Source organism: Bombus pyrosoma, linkage group LG6 (assembly GCF_014825855.1).
Source record: "Bombus pyrosoma isolate SC7728 linkage group LG6, ASM1482585v1, whole genome shotgun sequence".
Taxonomy (NCBI): domain Eukaryota; kingdom Metazoa; phylum Arthropoda; class Insecta; order Hymenoptera; family Apidae; genus Bombus; species Bombus pyrosoma.
Genome location: NC_057775.1, coordinates 6,545,186 through 6,567,630, shown reverse-complemented (window position 1 = coordinate 6,567,630; position 22,445 = coordinate 6,545,186). Strand labels below are relative to the sequence as shown.

General features: G+C 34.9%; 1 protein-coding gene and 1 non-coding gene across 3 annotated transcripts in view; both read left to right on the top strand.

Annotated features, from left to right (window-relative positions):
* LOC122568552 (calcium/calmodulin-dependent 3',5'-cyclic nucleotide phosphodiesterase 1-like) overlaps positions 1 to 22,445 on the top strand; it is a 118,146-nt gene that overhangs the window by 88,575 nt on the left and 7,126 nt on the right. The window contains exons 2-11 of one of the 2 annotated variants that reach the window (XM_043728426.1): positions 6,924 to 7,079; positions 7,676 to 7,886; positions 8,828 to 8,941; positions 12,970 to 13,023; positions 16,581 to 16,830; positions 17,485 to 17,742; positions 18,773 to 18,942; positions 21,028 to 21,273; positions 21,996 to 22,222; positions 22,310 to 22,405. In XM_043728426.1, coding sequence (XP_043584361.1) covers positions 6,924 to 7,079; positions 7,676 to 7,886; positions 8,828 to 8,941; positions 12,970 to 13,023; positions 16,581 to 16,830; positions 17,485 to 17,742; positions 18,773 to 18,942; positions 21,028 to 21,273; positions 21,996 to 22,222; positions 22,310 to 22,405 — 1,782 coding nt within the window. Of the gene's footprint in view, positions 1 to 6,923; positions 7,080 to 7,675; positions 7,887 to 8,827; positions 8,942 to 10,621; positions 10,775 to 12,969; positions 13,024 to 16,580; positions 16,831 to 17,484; positions 17,743 to 18,772; positions 18,943 to 21,027; positions 21,274 to 21,995; positions 22,223 to 22,309; positions 22,406 to 22,445 lie in introns of both variants that reach the window. The other variant, XM_043728425.1, reaches the window with a different exon arrangement.
* Trnat-cgu lies at positions 9,496 to 9,567 on the top strand. The gene has a single exon. It is a non-coding gene; the product is annotated as a tRNA-Thr (tRNA).

Sequence of the window (22,445 nt, the reverse complement as noted above, 5' to 3'; positions counted from 1 at the left end):
GGTAGTAGAGCATTACCACTACTTTTAGTATTTAGTATGCATAACAATAGGAGTTTTGTATAAATATCTGTACTCTATTACTAATGATCCTATTTGAATAGGAACACAAAGGGGTGGTTTAATCGGTGTTTGCATTGCTTTTAAGAGAATGCGTTAGAAATATTCGTATAATACCGATGCCTAAAATCTGGTTTGTTGAAGGGCGAACTTTGATAAGACCATCAATTTATTTTCAAAGTAAAATGTATTTAAATCACTGTTTTGTCCGATGAAAGAGCATACTAATTTAAGAGACAAACCTGCAGCTTTAATGTCGAGAGTATTATTATTTCCCTCAATATTAAATTTAAGAAGCTTGTTACATCAAAGTGCACACCTATTATGAATATTAAATATAAAAAATATACATTTTCTAAATGAGATTTTTAATTTAGTACGATATTAGTATTACAAAGAAGAAATGCTATTACAAGAAAGTATTACAAAAAAGAAAGGATAAAACCATACACAGCTGTAACAACGGAAGATCTGATAGGAAACATAATAAAGCACCTTAAAGAAACAAGTATATTCTCCAAAATATAAGCCATACAGATGTAATGTCATCGGTCATGACTTTGCGTCGATGTACGTAAAACACGGAAGAAAAAGAGGAAGAAGAATATTTAGTATTTTTTAAATAGATTTTATCTAGTTTCCATCTATATTCATTCATATTCAATATTCTATCTACATTCGATATAACAAGCTATTAAATGTTTTTTTAATCTTCTTATTGTGATCGCAAAGATTATGCTAATTGTACGAATATTCACATATTCTAAAATATAAATATATGCAGACAAGAAAAATAAAAACTATGAATTTTTTATACATATGTACACATAAATCTGATCTGAATATATTTTGTACTGTAGACATCCAAATATTATTAACGTACTATCAAATTATAAATCAGTGAGTTAGCATTTATGATACGCGATGATCTATGCGATCCGAGAATTTCGTCAACATGAATTGGAACGACATTAAGATGAGGATTATGAATAGCATTGCGAAATACGTTAGAACCTATCGATGTATGCGATATTAAATTTTTCGTATTACAAAGTCGCATGAGTCATATTTCGTAACGAAATAATATTTTCTGACGATAACAAACTTTATTTTTATTCTTTGCGTAGGTCGGTACAATTATGAAACAACGAATTGGATGTATAACGTTTTAATGATACGGTTAATTACGTAGCTAACACTTGGATACCTTTTATATCAATTGTGTTAATCTCACTATTTCGATTATAGACAATATCTCATAATGTTCGTATTTATCGTCATCGCAATTATATTCTGTAATTGTCTCATTTTTCTTTTGTCGAATTTCAATTTACCGGCATTTCATAACAGTAATGTTTTTGTGTTGTACAACGTACTTCAGGGACAAATGAATGACATATTCGTTCTTCGCTTACTAAATGTTTTGCCTATGGTCGTATGATTCATTCGTTGTTTCCGTGTGCGTTTTTGTGAGAGAGTTCGACATCTGCGGATTTGTCATTTCGTTGCGGGGTAAAGCGTCAAACCCGTGCAGATGTTGCGCGAGGTCTTGGATGTGGCGATGGATACTCGTCGCTACGGTGCGTGTCGTCGTCGTCGTCCCGTTTTCGTCATTGAGGTAAAGGTCCAGTTTTCCACAGTCGTAGGTTCGCGGCTTGAAGTCTCGGTAGCTCTGTTACTGTCACACCTCTGTTTCGAAGTCGATCACATCTTGTCGGGGTCACCAGCAGTTTGAGGTGTATGTGTTGTCCGTGCTAATAGTAGCTGCTGGCTGTAGAGATGTCATTGCTGTTGGGGTACTGCTGTATCTTCTTCCTATTAAGAATCGTGGAAGAAAAATCGGACTTCAGTCGCTGGGATTCGAAAACCCGGGTTCCGAACGTTCGTAACCTAAGGCGCTAACCACTGTGCTGCCGTCGTCCGATTGTAGTTAGTGTCGAGTGGCGGTATTTGTGCTGTGGAGTGCTGCCACACAGATTTTTTACACTGTATTTCTAACTAATGAAACGGACCAAGATTTGGTATTATCAAAATATACTTTTATTCGGATAAAAGTTTTGTTCCATTTGTGAAACGAATTGTTACTTAATCTTAAATAATATTATTTGAATAATATTGTTTTTGGAAACTAAACTGTCTTGACATTAAATTTGTAGGAATTAGTCCGTGAAATCATGTCCACAGAACTATTAGTTATTCAAAATAAAACATGAGAATTTTCACACATTTACATTTCACAAAATTTATTAGTCAAATATGTAATTATACTCGAGCAAAAATTGTTTGCTTCGATATAAACGACACTTTTCTCAATTCTACGTAATATATGTAGATATGTATACACGTTAGCAACAAACGCATTTTCATTTATATTGTCCGCTGAAATAGTAATATCGGTTTAATTAACGCAACACGCCGAAAGCGCAAATTGTTTAGCATAATACAAGGACTAAAATGTTTTCGACGCACACGTTATCGACTGGTTCTACGTGACGCGTCGAGCTTTAAACCAGACTCACTACGTGCCAATACACTATTTTAAACCGCACCTTTTGACAAGATCCCTCTGCAGCTGCACCTTTGAAAATTCAATTTCCTCGACTTTAAAAAAAAAAAGAAATTGGAAAGAAATACTCGTTTTTGTTTAACGTTCATAAAGTGCAAGAAACGTATCTTTTACGCGTGCTATGTCGTTGGCAATATAATTGTTATTTAAAATTTTGTACATTCATATATTACAACAGAGATTAAAAGTGTCCAAAATTTATTGTAATATATCTGTAAAAAATTTTGAATTTTATGCAAAATTTCATCGATCGATAAAGAAAGTAAACACTGGTCAAAAATTGCAATTTCATAAGGTAGACGGTTGGCCAATAGATACAGCCGATTACTTCGTGCTTTTATGCGCAAAATTGCAGAGAAGCGCAAGGTTAGTTTTAAAGTAGAAGTGAAGTGGCCGTCTCAAGAGTCAACATCCAGCAGACAGAATGTCTGGAAACCATCTTACTTGTCTAGCAATCCTTACATTAAACTCCTGAACTAGTATAAGTTCATCATTCATTTTGTCTCTTCTTTCTCTTAATTATTTACAGCAGAATGATAGATGTGATATAAACAAGTAACGCTAAAATAATTTTATTTTACCAAGATGTAATGGGCGAGGTCACATAAATTAGATTCTATGATAACACTAAAACTAAACGAGCGAAATTATGTTTATTTAAATTTTAGATTTCATTACACAGTCGAATATTTTAATAAAAAATTTATGCGCCTTATATAGATTCGAAAAATTTGTATATATTTTTTCCCTTTCTTCACAATCTTAAATCACTGTCCAAAAATTTGCAAATCACTTCAATTTTTAATAATTTTTATTTAAAAAAATTCGAATAAAGAAAATCATTTCATTTGTAATCCCATTAAGCACTAAACAAATGTCGTCTGTTTGGACGCAATTACACGATTTCAATCACCTATACTAACACAGTCAGTATTGAGAACGTGCATTGATTCGTGATAACTGTAACCGAGGATGCATAATAAGTACTATAGAACCACATAATTGTATTTTCATTACACGTGCCGTAACGGACAGAAATTTGCATGGATCCACGATTCATTGGAGCGCAACTTGATCGGGTTACTATCGTCAGCTATGAATCACGAAATTCAAGCGAGCCATACTGGCGACTCAATCTTGTCAATTTCCAGTTGGTACAATTTATTGGATGCTTAAGTCGAGAGCGACCTACTGCGTCTTTCCAGTCATATGTTTAGATTTAAAAGCAGTTTGTCTTGATCGCTATCGTGGAAACAATTAAATGTATTTATTACGGTTATTTAAGCGCCAATGAAAATTTACGAAACCCTAGAAGAAACAGAACATCGATAGAAATGCGACGTTTAATTGCCCGAAGGTAAATCTTTAAAAGAACTAGATGTTAAAAAACTTATATTATTGGCAGCATATAGCATCTTTCTAAACTACTGCTTGCTTCTTCCATACTATAGTTATACGTAACTTGATACATATTTTTTATTGTAAGTACCGAGATAAGGCTGAAACATTTACAAAATGAAAATAACATGTAGAAATTCACGTGGAAAATCTTCGAAAACGTTTCTTATCATCGAATAAATATTTTTCAGATTCTATAGGATCAAAGGATATCAGGTTACGGGTTATCGATATCCGCTGGTTTAAATTCAGAATTGATTTTAGAAGAGACTGAAAGAATAACTTTCAAACGAAATATTAAATTCAGAATATTCTAAAAATCGCAGAATCCTTCAGCTTATTTTTAACCAGTTTATTAATAGTTTCATAAAGGAAGATGAATTGAATTACATCGTATACACATATAGCGTATAAAATGTTCGTTTTAATTCTATAAATCTTAGCTTCAGAGAATACGCGTCAGCTGTTTTCAAAATCTCATTCAGAACAAGTTACTTCAACTTGTCTATTTAGGCATTCAATTTCGATGAAGCCGAATTAATAAACGGATACTGGTTTGTATAGAAAATTTCATTGAAATATCGAAACGAGTTTCGATTCAACTCAATTTGTAGACTTACATGAGATGTAAATTGAAATGGGCGCGTTACTCATCGACCATCGCACAAAAATTAAATCGATGAAGATTATACTGAACTTTGAATAGGCATCAAAGTTCATGCACTCGTTGAATCAATGTTAGTATGAACCAAGTATAATTTATTCATATCAAAAAGAATCAACAGTCCTTCTGTCAATTTCTTGCGAAGTATTAACATAAAGCACTTGAAATAGGAAGAAAAAGAAATTTAATTATCCAAAAATTCCATTTTTCAAACATTCCTGCTTCTGCTATTAATATTCTGCTTGAAATTTTCACCTAAAATCCATGGCATGTTCATTTTAAATAACTTTAGACCAGAACCATAATTATTGGAACTTTTTTAACTTTTTGAGCATTCCTCTTTGCTCTTCTCCGTTTAAAACAAAGTAAAGCAACCTAAGACGCTACGATATGTCAGAGCATTTCTCGTTAGTTTCTTTTAAAAGTTTTGGCATCTTTCAAAATTTATTAAAAAATTTTTATTAAAGAAACAGAAACGGGTTAGTTGAAAGTAAAATGAGTTTGCGAGAATGACTCTGATTAATTGAAAACGAAGTAAACGTTATTACGAAGATGATTGCGAGTTGCTCGCTCCGAAATAGTAATACTTAGATTGATTAGGTATCCGGCGCGATAAGTAACCACACGGGAACCTGGAAAAGTAAAACTGTTAATTAAGTACAGTAGAAATGACGCTAGAATTTCATTTCATTGATAGCACAAAGTAACAGCGTAAAGAGATTCTATTTTGCGATACGGTAACTCTTTTGCAGCCCCAAAAAATAATCCGGTTATAATGATGTGATCAATTTCTTGTAGCGCAATAAATTTCCTCTGTTATCCATTGCACGGTTGCACAAAAGAAAAAGTTATATTATTTGTGGAACGGACGCCGATTTATCATCATTGTACAAGAGGAAATTACATGATATAACATGCTAGATACTTAACACTTAAGATAATTTCTATATCAAAGATAACAAGTGAAATGTCACTAGCAATTGTAATAATTCAAAAATATTGTAAGATACAATGATGAAAAAAATAGCAGAATGTTTTCTAGATTTGAAAAATCTAATATAATATGAAGCGTAATAAAAAAGGAATAATACGATAAAAGATTGCTTTAAAATGTTATATTGATTTAAAGTATTATGTCATTCTTAAAATGTCTTCTCTAGTATTTTTTCATGTTTAAATACGTTGAAATATTTAAAGTTATAAATATTCTAAATTAAATGAAGAAAAGGTGCACAAAGGAAACAATGAAACCTCAGGTTTCCCTAATTTTTATCATATTTCTACGTAATTTTCCCATAACTACCATCAAATGCAATGTGATAGCATTGTAAGCCGAGCACAATTGATTGGACTGCTGCAGGCCTAATTTGTTATCCACAGACATCCAGCACGAATCGATAGCTCTTCCACCGAATTCCCCTATGCGGACCTGTTGTTTTCACGTCTGTTTGATCAATCAATTAGAGTGATTATCCTGACGCTTTGTCGCTTTCGAAGGGACATCGAATTATCCTTACTTCTACTTAATCATCATTCATTTCTCGCGGATATATTCTCATTAATTATAATCTTCACTGACTTGCTAGAACATTTTCCTCTTGATACACGCACCGACAATAAAATGTCGTAAATATTCACTTTCATTCACTTCCAATTCTTTTGTTGGTGGTTTGATATCTAAAGTGCTATTTTACTTTATCCCTTTTTCTGTACGTACGATAACTGCTTTAAGATAAGAAGATTGTATTATCAAATATGAGAAATATCGGAATATCATGAGTAAGAAATTTTCTAATTATTCTAATAATTAGCGCATATTATATGTACTCTTATAGAAGAGAAAAAAAAGTAAATAGATCGATATAACATCTTGAAGAAATCCTTCATTGTTCAATGATAAAATAAGGAATAGTATCTACGAAAAAGGATACAACGATAATCATAAAAAGAAATTTCATTTTTAAAAGTATTAATTTTTCCCGTCTTTAAATCATCGAGGCTGCTATATATATATATATATATGTATGTTATTCCTGAACTATATAAAATTAATAGCATCTCCCTCTTGTTACCATTTGAAATAATACTACATACATAATCAATAGGCAACAAAACGAAGACTAAATCGAAATAAATGTACCGTTATAAATTGACGACAAATCGATGAAAATTTACATTAATAGATATATGTTACATTAATATTGCATTAGTAGTAATTTGTACTTCATTGAATTGCAGTTGCATCTCCACCGGATCGAAGAGTCACGAGAGACGATATTGCAGTGTCCTCACCCGGTGCATCTCCAAACGTTAATGCAACTACAAGCTGCACTGGTACAACGTCGTCTCGATTGCACAACCCTTCCTCGCCTGGTCGGAATGGCCAGCTATCGAGTAAGTGACTCTATAACACGATTGTTGTATAGTATATTACGACCTTTATAGGGTTACTTTATAAGGTTAGTAACATTATGGTGATTAAATGACGAACATTTGCAATAAATTTCAATAAATCTTGCGATGTACATAGGAAGTTCCGATGCTTTAAATTGGATCAGAATTTTTATACAAAATCTACACATTTGATAAATTTTATCACATATGTTAGAGTCGTAAATCTTATTCGATCAAGTGTATCGATAATAGATAGATTTTTTAATTTGGAATACAGATTACCATTAATCTCATTGAATATGAATATGGATATGATAATTGAATTACGTAATTAATTTCGATATGCCTATTTCTATATACGTAGGCAATTGCGATAAAATATATTTAAAAGTCGTCGTTCGGCCAAGTTTCAGCGAAATTTTTATAATCACATTATCGGAGCTCGTGTTAGATCCAGGAAAGAAAGTCATTTTCCTTCAGCGATGATCAAGCGTTTCGAATTTCCCTTTCTAGGATGTACGCAATTAATTATTAATGTATGTATTAATTAATTATTAATGTAATTATTTAATATATTCGTGTCTTTTATGTTCCAGAACAAGGCACATTAACGATAGTACGTCGAAGTTCTGGTAAAAGTAAGAGTATCGGCGGAAGTTTCGAAAGTTCTCCGCCGCCACACAGTCCTGACACTCTTTCGTCAAGCCAGTCCGTGGACCTTGATGAGATCCTTGATAATGTCGATCTAACGACGGACTCGCTTCCTGCCGTTGACACCCCCGATGCTTGCGACAAGGCTGCTCTCAGGTATGGCTTCCGCGATACCATTTTTCTCTATGCCGGTGTTCTTCCATCCTTTTCGAAGCGTATCTCATATATTTCTGTCCCGTCATTTCGTGTCAATTTGCATAATTGCTTACGTTCGTAAATATCAAAATACATATGAGAAACGAAATAAAATCTAGAAGGCCATTGGAGGTAGAATAACAATTGAATTGACAGGTAAAATAATATTTAACCGAGTACTTAAAAAACATACAAAAATCGAGCCCCGGAAATTGATGGATTTAATTTCGAAGAATTAAGTTGGAAACTAAAGAGAAATAGAAATAGTTCCTTTTTAAGATGATTTCAACATTTTTTCGTTATTTTATTATTTCGTTATTTCAAGAACGCAATTACTAGAATACACGAAGTACGTTTCGATGTAAAATAGAAATGAATTCAATTTCTCTTTTCCATTTGAATGCAGTATTCTTCTGAAATATTATGGTGCGCGGCTAATATAACTACGCATTGTTTCGATGATACAAAAGTACGAATTTCAAAGCTTGTTCCCACTCGCGAGAAATATTAAATAACGCAACGTTTTTCAAGCTTTTTCAAGCTTTTGTCTAGAAAATGATTGTATATTTTGAAAACATAGCTACAATTTTATGAAATCACAGCATTGTTTTTTATATTGTGTAGAATTGAATTTAAAATATAACGAATTATGACGTGGTACGTGTGTTTCTATTATTATTTCCGTCCTTTTTATTGAATAAGTTACTCGGTACGTTATAGTATGCATTAAATACGATCTCTTACTGTGACAAAATATTATACTTTCAATAGAGTTAGACCATCAGGAGCAAAATAAGATTGATATAATCGTTCGAAATCTTATCTTCTATAATATAAACTTATTAATAGTAACAGTGATTTTCAAATATTTATAACACGTAAAATATTGATTTCTGTTACAGACTGAGATGCTTACTGAGGCAGCTTCAACATGGCGAAATATCTGCAGAATTACTTCAACGAAATTTACACTACGCGGCACGCGTACTCGAAGCTGTCTTCCTCGATGAAACCAAGTAAGTTTCGTTCAAAATGTTAATTGATAATCTCTTCTGTAAATTTCACCCTTAATAATATCGTGTCAGTTGTTTCCGTTATAGCTACATGCAGACCACGACCTCTTCGCGAAGATTTATATTTATATCTTGTGTGTACCATCAAAAATTTTGAAATTTGATATTAAATTGCGCACATCTACCCCTAAGTATATTCATCTAATCAAATTTAATAATTTGACTTCTAGGCAACACGATTAATCGATCATTGACGAATTTATAATTTATTCGTTACTATTGCTATAATTATTATTATTATTAATGTCTAACAATTAATAATATCTTTATCAGGATTTTGTATGATATATGACATTTTGTATGACTCACGACCCTTGAAAACACGACATTATATGAAAAGTAATAAATTATATCTTTGAATACGTAAGTGTAATGTACTATATTTGTATATTGTATATATTATTTAAAACGATAAGAATAACTATGTATTCGTAATTTTGATGAAAATATAGAATTGTATTATGACTATGGATTCGAGCAGTAAGGATAACAGAAATGCCTCTTTAGCTCAGTGGTAGAGCACTGGTCTCGTAAACCAGGGGTCGTGAGTTCAATCCTCACAGGAGGCAATTGAATTTTTTCTTTTTTTTCTTTCTGTATATCGCAAAAATTTCTCAACATTCGTCCACAAAATATTCATCATTTTTCACAACTGTTGTAACAATTCTTTTTATAAATGTTATATCATTATTTGAGCTGTTTGTGCTCGTATTTCTGCACGCAGTTCTATATATCTTTAACATTCCAAATCGTCCTTTTTACTTTTATATTTACTTCGCATTATCATTATATCGATTTATTACATTACAATGATTTATAGATCGAAGTTGTTTCTCTATATCAGTCAAATAAAAAGTCAATATGTTTCATACTCCTGACGTTCTTTTTCATTCTTTTCTTTTCTCATTTTTCTCATTTCGTTTAAATGTCGAAATTGATAAAATAACAGCGTTATCCACGCCGACAAAGCGGCCAGTCCAACTTGAGCCTCGCATTACCGTGAAAGCTATTCCTGTCGAGAAACATCCGCATATTTTTTAAACTATCTATACAATTTTTCAACACATCCAACAAGATGAGAAAACCATAATACGACGTGCAAACTATTTTTTAATGCGACGAATTTTCTACTAAGATTATCCATAAATTCTTACCATAAACTCGATACTAGCTGGCGACTACAATATAAAAATACTCGATTTAAAATACAGCCATGATAATCTCCGATCTATGTCAATTTCAACTGACGTTCCTCATTTAATCTGAATATTTGCGTATATCACGATTAACATATTCCAGCAGCAACGACCGACGAGAGGCTTGAAGAATCCTTGAGTCCGCACCAGTCTACAATTCGAAACTACATAATTCACCTAACCGTGATCTTTCCAGAGTCTATATCGGCGCGACGAGATTCTTGTTAACCCCTCGACCGTGTAATAATTATTTCTTAGAAACAGGTATCCCAAGGGGAATAGCGACATCGATTCGTACCAAGCTAGTCGGCTTATATCCTCTCCGTATGGCGGCGCTATAATGCTAATGATTATAAATAAAGAAAAAGTGTAATATTCTACTGTTCTGTTCCCTACTTGACACATGCACTAACAAGCAGTACCGCAGGGTGAATTCAGGAGGGGTTGAGTGCTCTCGGTCATCGCGTAGGGGTGCGAGCCTGTCATCTGCATCCCTGGGGAGCGGCTTGGACTCGGATGGACAACAGGGCCACGCGGTGGTAACCCAGAAACGGAAGCTTCGCACCCCCGTATGGGCAAGGTTGCGAAATATTCACATTTCCGACCTCACACGACTTGTTCACCGTCCCTACCCCCGCCCCCTTCTTCGACCCTTCGAAAATCAAACATCCTTCAAGAACCTATCAACCCAGACACCCGCCATGTTTCTGTCGTTCTCTCCCCTTCACGTGTTGACATCTTTTCTCGATCTCATGGAGCTCGTTATTAAGGGTCACGATCATGCGTCGTCTGCTCTGATCATTAGCGTCTGAGGGGAATCGAACCTTATCCCGTGAACCATATCGAATTCCAGACCGATTCGATCGACCGGTCTCTGATAGTGAAAAATGAAGGCAACAAGGGGGGGGTGAAAGCGAAAAGCTGACACGGGATGCTTTTCTTCGGTCGAAGGATCTTGAGAAACGGATCTTCCTTATGGGTGTGAAGTTGACTTTGTTTTTTAAAATTTCTCTTTTTTATTTTTTAATGGTATTTTAACTATTTTTTTTAATTATTTCCCATTATATCTTTGTAATTAATTTTCATAATTATTGTTTCTCATATATTTCTCATAACTATCTGATTTTTTGTAACTGATTTTTCACTACATTTTTACATTGTAGTGTTTGAGCTCTCGTAACAATGATTCTTCGTTTATTTTTTCGAACTTAAAGATAATAGAATTATATTTATTTCTCGGAAAGGAGTTTATTCGATGAAAGCTGATTTCAATGGTGAAGTCCGCGTTTAAGGTGTTTTTAATTTACCGCCCGATAATTAAATCTAAAGTGTGAGATTTTCTAATGCGATTTCGCTCCCCCAGCGTTGCACCGCAGATCTATATACATACATACATACATACATACTACGTTTTCTTCTAGTCAACATACACGTAGTTTTAGCTTTGTACTAAATAGATAGTGTAGACATTTTGCACAGGAATTAATATGTGTCGATCGTTAGTCATGTCTATAGTATCTTCGGAACTATCGTATCGTTCCTTACCAATTTGCACACATCTGCAATGCACGAATGTTAATATGTGATAAGTTTAGGTTTAGATAGGTCTAGCGACTATATAGCGAAACTATATCATGCTGCGAAGTTAAAACTGATGACGTATTAGTTTTAGATTTTTTGAATAAACACACATGCAAGAAATTACGCTACCACCTACAGCCAAATTTCGATATCGAAAAGAGATCATTTGTACGACAATTATAATTTACAGACAAAAGGAACGATAAACGCGATCATTTTTTTGAATTTATTTCATTCTATATCAAAATTAACACTCGTTCGTACATCATTTTAAATAGGATCTCATCGATTTGCAATCGTGTTCAGACTTTTTTTTTATTAACCAAACATTCGCGAGAACCAGGAAACAGCTTCTATATAAAATAGCTTCTCGAAAATTCAGAACGGAGACACAAAAGGAACAGCTGTTCGCTAGTTACGTGGTACATATAATTGGATTGCGAATGATCAAAGTCGGTCTATCACGAGCGTCAAACACATCAAAACACAGCATGACGACTCTCTCTACCTGCCTGGCCTGTCTCTCCCTCTTCTCTAGCCTGTTTTTAGATCTTTCTAGGTGTAACCTGCTCACTTCTTGGATATCTGCCTGTTTACCAGCTGTATGCATCGCTATCTCAAAAAAAAAAAAATATACGTACAATCGAGTTCTTCCCTCTGTCTCTATGTATGTGTTTCCTGCGCCCATCTATATGAGAACGTGCATGCGTGTATCTATATATACATATATAGGGTGGTGTGCGTTGAGAAATCACTTGTCATTTGAAACGAGCTATTTTAATGGAATGCTCGAACGTCCCCTGTACAAACTGGATGACGAAATCGTCATCGAGACGCGACATTGTGTAAGCGCTTCTCAACCGTAAGAGATAAAAAGAGGAAAAAAAAAAAGAAAAATGAGAGAAAAGAACGAATGTCGCTGATAGAATGGAACTGTACAAACTTTTGTCATTTTTCTCTCTCTCTCTCTCTCTCTCTGTTTCTCTCTCTCTCTCTCTCTCTCTCTCTCTCTCTCGTCTTCTATTTCCATTACTCTCCTATCTTTCTTTCTTATTTTCTCTCTTCCTTTACTTTACTTCCATGTATCGATATACACGCACGCAGGCGGACGTTCCGTGCTTTAGATACGGCCTGATGAATGTGATCTATCGTTTAATGTGACACACGTTTTTTTCTTCATGTTTCGAATTATAGAGACGCCGAGCGTGTGGAGTCAACCGCTACTCGCCGTCAGGGTATACGACGTAGGTTCGTTCAAATGTTTGAATACAAGAAATCGCTAAGATTTCATTCACGTTCACGATGTGCATCGCTGTCAGGCACGTCTTTTCGCTTCGTCACGTTTCTTTTACGTTTCTCGTAGCGCGGAGACACGGCAATCTTCAAAACTCGCGGTAAGAACGCGTTTGAAAGGGTGACACGACGCCATTCTCTGGATAAATCGAATAGTTCGTTCGAGAACTCGGTTAGAGCGCCGTTCAATTTATTTTCTAACATCTTCCTCGATACCTACGTTTTTCAAGTTCGCGATTTTTTAGAATTTGAAAGAAAATGTCCATTAATGTTTTTATTTTTACTACAGAATATTTCATATTCCCGATTAGTAGAATATTTAAAGATTAATGTCGGATTTATTTTAAAAATAATTGTACTATAAATATATTTATACCATATAAATATCATAGAAATTTCCTAAAAGAACTATCAAAATGATTTGACGATGATAATAACAGTGATTAGTCTAGCATTCGCCAAAAAATTACATTCGAAGTACGCATAAAAATTAAATATTACAAAATAAATAGAAGTTTCACCGTCGCCCTTTCAATAACTATTAAAATACAGCCATGATCCATATTCTGCATGAATCCTCATCCATCACTATTTGTCTTGTTTCAGTAACGATCGCCCACGTAATATAAATACACTCACCAAAAGCTTTAATATCGCAAGAAATTACCATTTTTACCAAATTACACGATTACCACTTGTTCATGTTAAATTATAATACGCATGACTGTTCCAATTAATTGTATCTGATAAAGCAACTGTTTCCCTATTCGATCAAATGTAAATATTTTTTAATCGTAATATTTCGAACTATCGCAAGAAACCTTTACACGATAAATGTTACCAGTATCGATAAATCAATATTTTATTGTTCCAACGTTTTCACGCGTCGGTACCGTGCAATATGACGTTTCGTTCGTCGCATTTTCCTAATGACCACAGCAATAGGAAATTCCGTAGTTTTATTCGATCTTGGACAACAGCATAGGTATTTATTTAGTACAAAAAGTACTAAGTGCGATCCGACGCAAAAGTAATGGGAATCAGCACTCTAAAAAATGAAACACTGAATTAGAAGATTGTTTTTTTTTTCTTTCAAGGCAGTAACGAGTTTGCGATCGATATATTTTCCCGCGATTTTCCTTTTATCGTTGATACTTGAACCTAACGAGAAATCGAGAGAGTGTTTCCAGTGTGCTTAATGAATTAAAACTTTTCACGGAGCTTGATCGTTTCGAAGCGCAAAAATTTCTTTCAAAAGATATAGCTTTCTATACTTTGCGATGTTTTTTCGAATTTTAATTGCAACGTCAGACCTGCACATGTTGCGTCAATTTCATTATCTAACAATGAATAACGCGATTTAGGCAGAAAGATTTTTGCAACTCATGATTATGATGAATCGTATCGTTACAATGGATCCAGCGTTGTTCGAACGAACTGGTACTCTGATAAACTGTGATACGCTCATAAAAACCCATATACGTACATATTTGATCACATTGACGTATTTAGTTCGTCAGAATGTCAATTCGTCGATATACGCAGCCACTGCAACGATAATCTTAGAACAACGAAACAAAATAGCAACGTACTGTGACGAGGAATAAATTCTATTATTTAGGATATAAATTGGTAAAATATTGTTTTCAAATTGATATTTTAAAATGTTGCGTCGATTTAATAGAAATTGAATTTCAATCAAGGAATTTTTCCGTTATTAAACGCGACAGAACTCTTATTCCTTTATCAAACATAATTCCTCTCTGTTCAGTGTTATATTCTTTGGAGAAGATTCCATCACAGTTCCTATTAACTTTACCGAGCTCCCTCTTAAAAGTATTAAAGACATTAACGACCCACTGTATATAGTACCAGTAACTTATAAAAACTTGCGAGGACTTTCTAATTCCTATAGCTCCCTTGCTGTTTTTGACGTTGAAGAAAACTTCTTACGCTTTAAATAAAACGAGTAAGATTCCGAAGGTTAGATTCCTAATGCAGTCGATGCAGAAACACATCATCATCGATATTCAGACGCAGAAGTTTCATTAATACCGTACATTGCTCAATTTACACGGATTCACATCGCCACTTCATTAAAAATTTATCACTATACATGTACCATCTTTTTAGCCACTTTGAGACACTAGTGTGTTTGCTTGAACCGCTTTCGCATACTACCGTCTTTTCCTCGCTGCACATTTTCTCTACTCTACTTAACTATTCAAACAGTTTCGACTGTATTATTCAGAACAAACTCTAGAATTATGTATAAATAATTTGGATCACTTTTGGAAGAGAATAAATAGAACGGAATAAATCTACAGCCTTAGAGGCAAATCCTTAGTACAATTAAGCACACTTTCGTTTTAATAATAATGCTACCATAATATCCAACAGCGAGATAATAATCTAGATTCATTGATCCACATTCTGCAAGAATAAGAGACGTAAAATCGTATTATATCTGCTTTCAATGTAAATCCCATTACAATCTCGAATTTCAAAATTAGACTTCCAAGTTGTATCTAAAGAACACTTTGTTCATGAAACAATACTCCTAGCTTACATTGTCCAATGAATATTCGCTAAAAATCCAATGTCTATCGTCACGGAATAATTCGTTGTCACATCGATCTTCCTCAATCAATATCAAGCACGGGCAAAAGTATGACAGCAAAAACTAATATCTTTTCAGTTCGTTCGTACGCACGTTATGAAAAAAAGGGTAACAAAAAGCCATTAAACTTAAAAAGAAAAAACCATAAAGTTTCTCTAACAGTAGTTTCCAAAAGTACGATAGAACCGATAAAAGTATCCAGGGGATAAAACATTGCGTCATGATCAAAGACTGCAAACCACGATGCTCGGTGTATATCTAACACCCTGTAGCAAAATAACAAATAGAAAAGAAATAAAAGAAAAAGAAAAATTGTGTCATTCACAGCTTCACACGCATCCTGTCGAACAAGCCTCCCGTCTCGATCCGAGGCAGAGATAAGCGTAAGCTACGACTACCATTTGCTGTTTCTTTGCTCCTAGACAAAGTCCGCGAATGGTCGTATTCTTTATAATAATCCAATCGTACGTGTTTCTTATTTTCCCTTTCTTATTAAAGCCACTCGAATGACACATGCGATAAAGAAGCAGAAAAAGCAAAAGGGAAAGGTACACGGTAGACGGTAAAAATTCATCAAACGAAAAAAGAAAGAAATATTTAACAAAATACTGAAACCACAAAAATAAATTGGTATCTAACAAATTACGCAGAAATTAAGAAAAAAGAGAAAAAGAATTAAGAAAGGGTAGGAATTACTAGCAAAAGCGATTATTAGCGGATGTTCGAGCGTAAGCCTACTCTTTGTTCTTTTATAAAAGATTAAAAAAGAAAAAAAAAAGTAAAAGAAAAAGAAATTGTAGGGAAGGTAGGAGTTGTCCACTGTGATTCCAAGTTGTTTCGCGATCGTCTATGGTTTCGCCGCGTATCACTTAATCAGAAACATTTTCCTTAGGCGGCTAGCGGACGAGGACGACGAACTGTCGGAGGTACAGCCGGATGCGGTGCCGCCGGAAGTTCGCGAATGGCTGGCTTCGACCTTTACCAGACAGCTCGCGACCACGAGGCGGAAGGCAGACGAGAAGCCAAAGTTCCGCTCGGTCGCGCACGCCATCAGGGCAGGAATCTTCGTCGATCGGATTTACAGGCGGGTCACCAACATCGCGTTCATGCAGTTCCCGCCGGAAGTGGTTAGGGTGCTCAAGGTATGCCGGGTGCATTCGATACGAGCTTTATCCGACACCTGTCGTGCGAAATTTGCGCGCAAACATGATTGACGATGAGTAATACTTATACTAAACGATATCTTTCGATCGATGAAGCCAAATTTGTCGAGACTTTCACACACTTGTGCAGACTTTTGTTCGTACCTTTTCTAACACGTAACGTCGTTTAGGGATCTTTTTCTACAGTTTCGAATGGTAGATTTTTGTATGAAATTGATTTTTTAGTTTCTAGCGAGTTTTGATTTTTGATTTTATGACCTGTCTTTGGGCAGAAAGTAGTGTTTTTGAAGAGACACCGATAGATTCTAAAATTTTGTACCGTGATGTATTACTCCAGTGCTTTAATTTTTCTTTGCTACGTGCTCAAATTAGTCATTTTCTAAAACGTATATATTCAGACAATCAGATCAGAGAGATTCAGACAATCAAATATTTGAGATATAATACATAAATATAGAGTAGGAAATTTGACAGCTTCTTAGCATCCTGAAACTGATCTCACTAGCTGATCATAGCTATAGGTCACTTGTCTCTGGAAGAAGTCTGAACTTTTATGTTCTTACCACGATCTGGTAGATGATATTTATTTTTCTGCCGGAAATACCCATTGAAATTTATATATCTCTGTTTAAGACTTTAGACGATTGGTCCTTTGACGTATTTTCATTAAACGAAGCCGCAATGGGAGCTCCAGTGAAATATCTCGGCTATGATCTATTAAATCGATACGGCATGATCCACAAATTTAAAGTCCCTGCAACAGTGTTGGAGTGCTTCTTGGGAAGAGTCGAAGAGGGTTACTGCAGGCATCGAAATCCGTATCATAATAATCTTCACGCAGCTGACGTCGCACAGACTATGCACTATATTTTGTGTCAAGTAGGACTTATGGTAAGTCAATCAATTAAAAAGTGTATCAGTGACTTAACGACATTCCATTGTTTATCATTACATCGCGAGTAGGTATATTGGCATTTAAATTGCAATGAAAATAACATAGATAACTATTAGTTGAACCAATGTGAATTATTTAGAAAAAAGATGAATTATTATTATTATTATTATTTATTATCTCGTTCGAGATGAATATTTCAATATGAAATGAAATAATTTTCGACAGTCTTGTAAGGAGGAAATTCAGTATCGCTGCTTTGCTTTGATATTGACACAATTCAAAAAACATAAACTTTAGATGAGAGGCGCTTTAAAATTTATAAAGAAATTTTCGTGAACCATTCCAACGACACTATAAGGCTGGCTTAATGCAAACTGTGCCATTATTTGCGAGAGTAGTACAACCGATGATGAGCCAGTGTTTCTGTAAAAGTAAGGCCATGTTGATAACGATATGAGTAACAACATTGTCCTGTGACGTAAAACTGGCGGAATTACAAGCGCACCGTTTTACACGATAAAGGTATAAACATAATGTGAACTGTAATGTAAATCTTTCGGTTGTGCCACTATGAAAGCAAAGTAGCAATACGACGAATTATTTAATTAGAAATCGCGACATTTCAAACTTACTTCAAGTGGTTTATCGTGAACAGCTTTCCACGCTGGACCTAACAAAAATCAAACGTAACTAATCAAAAGTTGAAAATCCGAACCAATTCACGCTCGAACGAAGGAAACCACTTCAGCCACTAGTTTCCCACCCCCGTCGAGTTCTCGAACCAGACTACCACTATATCGAGCTGTTTCTAGTTTAAAAGTTAGCTGGCACTTGTGCCACTTGACGCGCGAGTCACTCGAGAATCTGCGCGCAAAACGAATAAATCGAGGTTTGCGGAGGGTGAGAAACAAATTTCGCTTTCGCTCGATATCCTCGATAACGATTTTCAGGCCACTTTCTAGGAGAATTGTTCATTTGCCAGGGATTACACGCGCGCGAACAGTCGAAACGCTTGCTTGTTTGCAGAATTGGCTGACCGACCTGGAGATTTTCGCCACGTTGGTTGCGGCGATTATTCACGACTACGAGCACACTGGGACCACAAACAATTTCCACGTAATGTCCGGTAGCGATACGGCTCTACTCTACAACGATCGAGCCGTCCTGGAAAATCACCACATCTCCGCGAGTTTCCGGTACGTACGCGGAAAACGTTGGTCCCGCGTGTACGTTCGATCCCTTGATGATTGTCGATCATTTTCGTTGTAATTTGTGCGCCGTTATACCGCGAACAACCGTCCTCCTCTCACACCTAAATCTTGCCATTCGACGAAATTGTAATTGATGCACGACACGAAGTGCTAAACGTTAACGCTTTGCGGTTTAAATTCCACCGGATGCTTTATGCTGATCGATTTGCGTGAAGTTTGACATGTCCTATGGTGTTACGCGGTTTATCGATATTCAAGTATAATTTGGTATTTGATTCTCTTGAATTATGATTTACCAACCGATAATACGGTAAAGCCTCCCTTGTCCGAAATAACAGGCAGCCAAAACTGTTTGGACGATGGAATCTAATAGAATGCGAATTTTCGGATAATATAACAATCGGTTCTTTCGTTTGAAATTTCATTGATTCAAATGCAAATTAAGATTAATGGTAAATTAAGATTAGTATCTTTAGATATTTGTGAATTCCTCCTCTTTTCGGTCGTTGAGTCGCGTAATTTTCTCGTTATAAATAATCACACAGATTTATATTCCTTTTGTACTTCGAATCATCGAAACTCTTTTTCAAATGACACGAACGCTTTGGCACGAGAAGCGAGCTTTTCATTACCACTTTCGTTTGCTGTTTCCATTTATGTAAAATCGCTCCTATTATCGTCTTTATCGCAATGAAACTGTTTCATTACGCCGGTATATTTAAGCTTTTTCTACCGTTGCCAGCATCAGAGGACTACGTGCTTTAGATAACTTTCAATTTTTGTTTCGTAATATCTGTAACTGTGGTTTTCCCGACGCCATGTATTTTTATCAATTCCGTTGCATTTATAGCACCTTCGTGTTTTTGATCATGCCGTATTTCGTTTCGTTTGTCGCATTACTTTCATATCGCATCCTCATAATCAGAATTCATTCAATCGAATAAAGCAAAACATACATTGTACGTGAGCGCTATTAAAATATGCAAATATTTGAAATGAAACAAGCCATTCCTTTATTGGGAAATATTATGTCCGGATATTAGGTTATTCGGATAAGGGATGTTCGAATATGGGGCGGAGAGGGGCTCTACCGTATTAGCTAATTGACAAGTTACAACTTGTAGATTATAGATTTCTCTTTTACAATCTCCAAACTTTTTACTAAATAAAATACTTAAACAACTTGTAATTTGTAAAATGTAATTTTGCTTCGTTAACTATATCGCTGTAATGTAAGGGTAGTTCTTGCTATCGGTAAATTACGTAAACGGTGATTTGTAAAATTTTATTAATAATATAGTTTCAATAACGCAAGAGGGTTCGCATTGATATATTTTTATTTGTATTCTATGGCTATTGATATAACAATTTAAACGATTAATGGGATGCGGAGAGAGAATTATGAAACGTGTTTAAATTATTTTAAAGTGTATTTTAAAGGAGAGAATATATTTAATCGCTGTTGATAACGTTATAGGGGATTGAATATCGTAATATATTTTCTAATGTACTCGAATTTTAATAAACGCGATATTATTCCGAAATTGTATTTTATGGTCTTCTAGCTGTAGAAACATGCATCTAAATTTCTTTTTATCGGGGCTATTACAATAAAACTGCAGTTATCTAAACTCGTCGCTCGATAAACAGTCGATACAATTGCAGTTTATGTAATAGGAGATCACCAATTTTCCGCGCTACCTATTATCTATCGTTCGCATAATAGCAGTTCACATTTAGATAAATAAATCTAATTGGCCATTAATTAAAATTTTGTTCCAACAAATGGTGCTGCATCGTACATATTTCTTTTTGCGGGAACAACATTTTGGTTGTTGCAAATTTGTTACATAACTCTATTACTTACTTACTCAGAAAATAGCTTAAACACTTAATTATCTATTTTCTTGTAATATCGACGAATTTTTGTAAAAAAAGAAATGAATTAAAATGGATTAGAATCCCCATAGAAATTAAGAAAAATAATGCAATTTTGCTGCAGCTGGAAGGTCAACTAATGATACCAAGAATAATTTAAAGGACGGATAAGTTTATCAAGATATATTTCAGGATATTGAGAGAAGATGAATGCAATATATTACAAAATCTATCGAGGGAGGAATTCCGAGAATTTCGTTCGTTGGTGATCGACATGGTACTCGCAACCGACATGAGCTTTCATTTCCAACAACTGAAAAACATGAAAAACATTCTGAGCTTGGCAGAGCCTAGCGTTGACAAAAGTAAAGCTGTCAGTCTGGTTCTCCATTGTTGCGACATCTCGCATCCGGCCAAAAGATGGGATCTTCATCACAGGTAGAACTTTTGCTCCTATTGTAAGCAACTGAACGATTGTTGTGCAAAAAATTCTTTTCCTGCAATGACGTAGAACTTGCGATACAAGTGATCTATTACGTACAAAACATTATAATGATAGAGATAAGTGTACCCAATCCAATTAAATTTTATTTCTTCGTTATTAATGACAGAAAAGTGCTTCTTTTTCCCTATCTCTTACACAATTGGTCATTTAAAATGGCATTTACAAATTTTCTTTATCGAGAACTTCCGATAATTAATGGGAAGTTTAATTTTTTATCTAGTATCTAATTCAAGAATTATTTTCCAAATTTCAGAGGATAGAATGAGAAACATTTTTTATTTTCAAACGTTCTAGCGTTGCCTAATATTCGACTGTAAAAAAACACCAGTTACTACTTTCAATTGCAAACATATAAAACTTAGTTTCGCGTCACTTGTTTTACAAGTTCGATCTTTCCTAGCAATGTTATTTAGATCATTGATATTGTCGAAAATTGTTTAGTCCGTGAAAATGATCTTACTTTAATCATTCTAAGAAGTTTAGTACTTAACGTGGGTCACCGATGACCCACGCGGCAGCCAACGTGTTAAGCAATACACAGTCGCGTTCTTGAAAATTCCCTTGCAATTCGCTGTTATTTACGAGGAAAGACGTATCGAATAAAATTTTAAAGCTGAACAAATAAAAAACGATGACGTTGTTTCTTTCCACTCAGATGGACAATGCAACTATTGGAAGAGTTCTTCCGGCAGGGGGATAAAGAGAATGCTCTCGGCTTGCCGTTTTCTCCGCTATGCGACCGTAACAATACCCTGGTAGCTGAATCGCAAATAGGATTCATCGAGTTTATCGTGGAGCCCAGCATGCAGGTGTGCAGCGACATGTTGGAGACGGTTCTCGCTCCGCTGAATATAAAGGAGAATGTGGACGAATCGAACGACGGTGAGCGAAAGCCTATCTATGTCACGCTTTAATGCGTTTCACTTGCCTCACTCTGTGAAATCTATTCAAATGACGAATAATTCATAGGATCCGTTGGAGAGAGCAAAAGATTCAAGATCGGTAAACCTTGGATTCCTTGCCTCGGTGACAACAAGAAAATTTGGAAGGAACAAGCTGTTCGAGGTATCTTCATCAGGATTATTTTTACATTTCTGGAATCTGA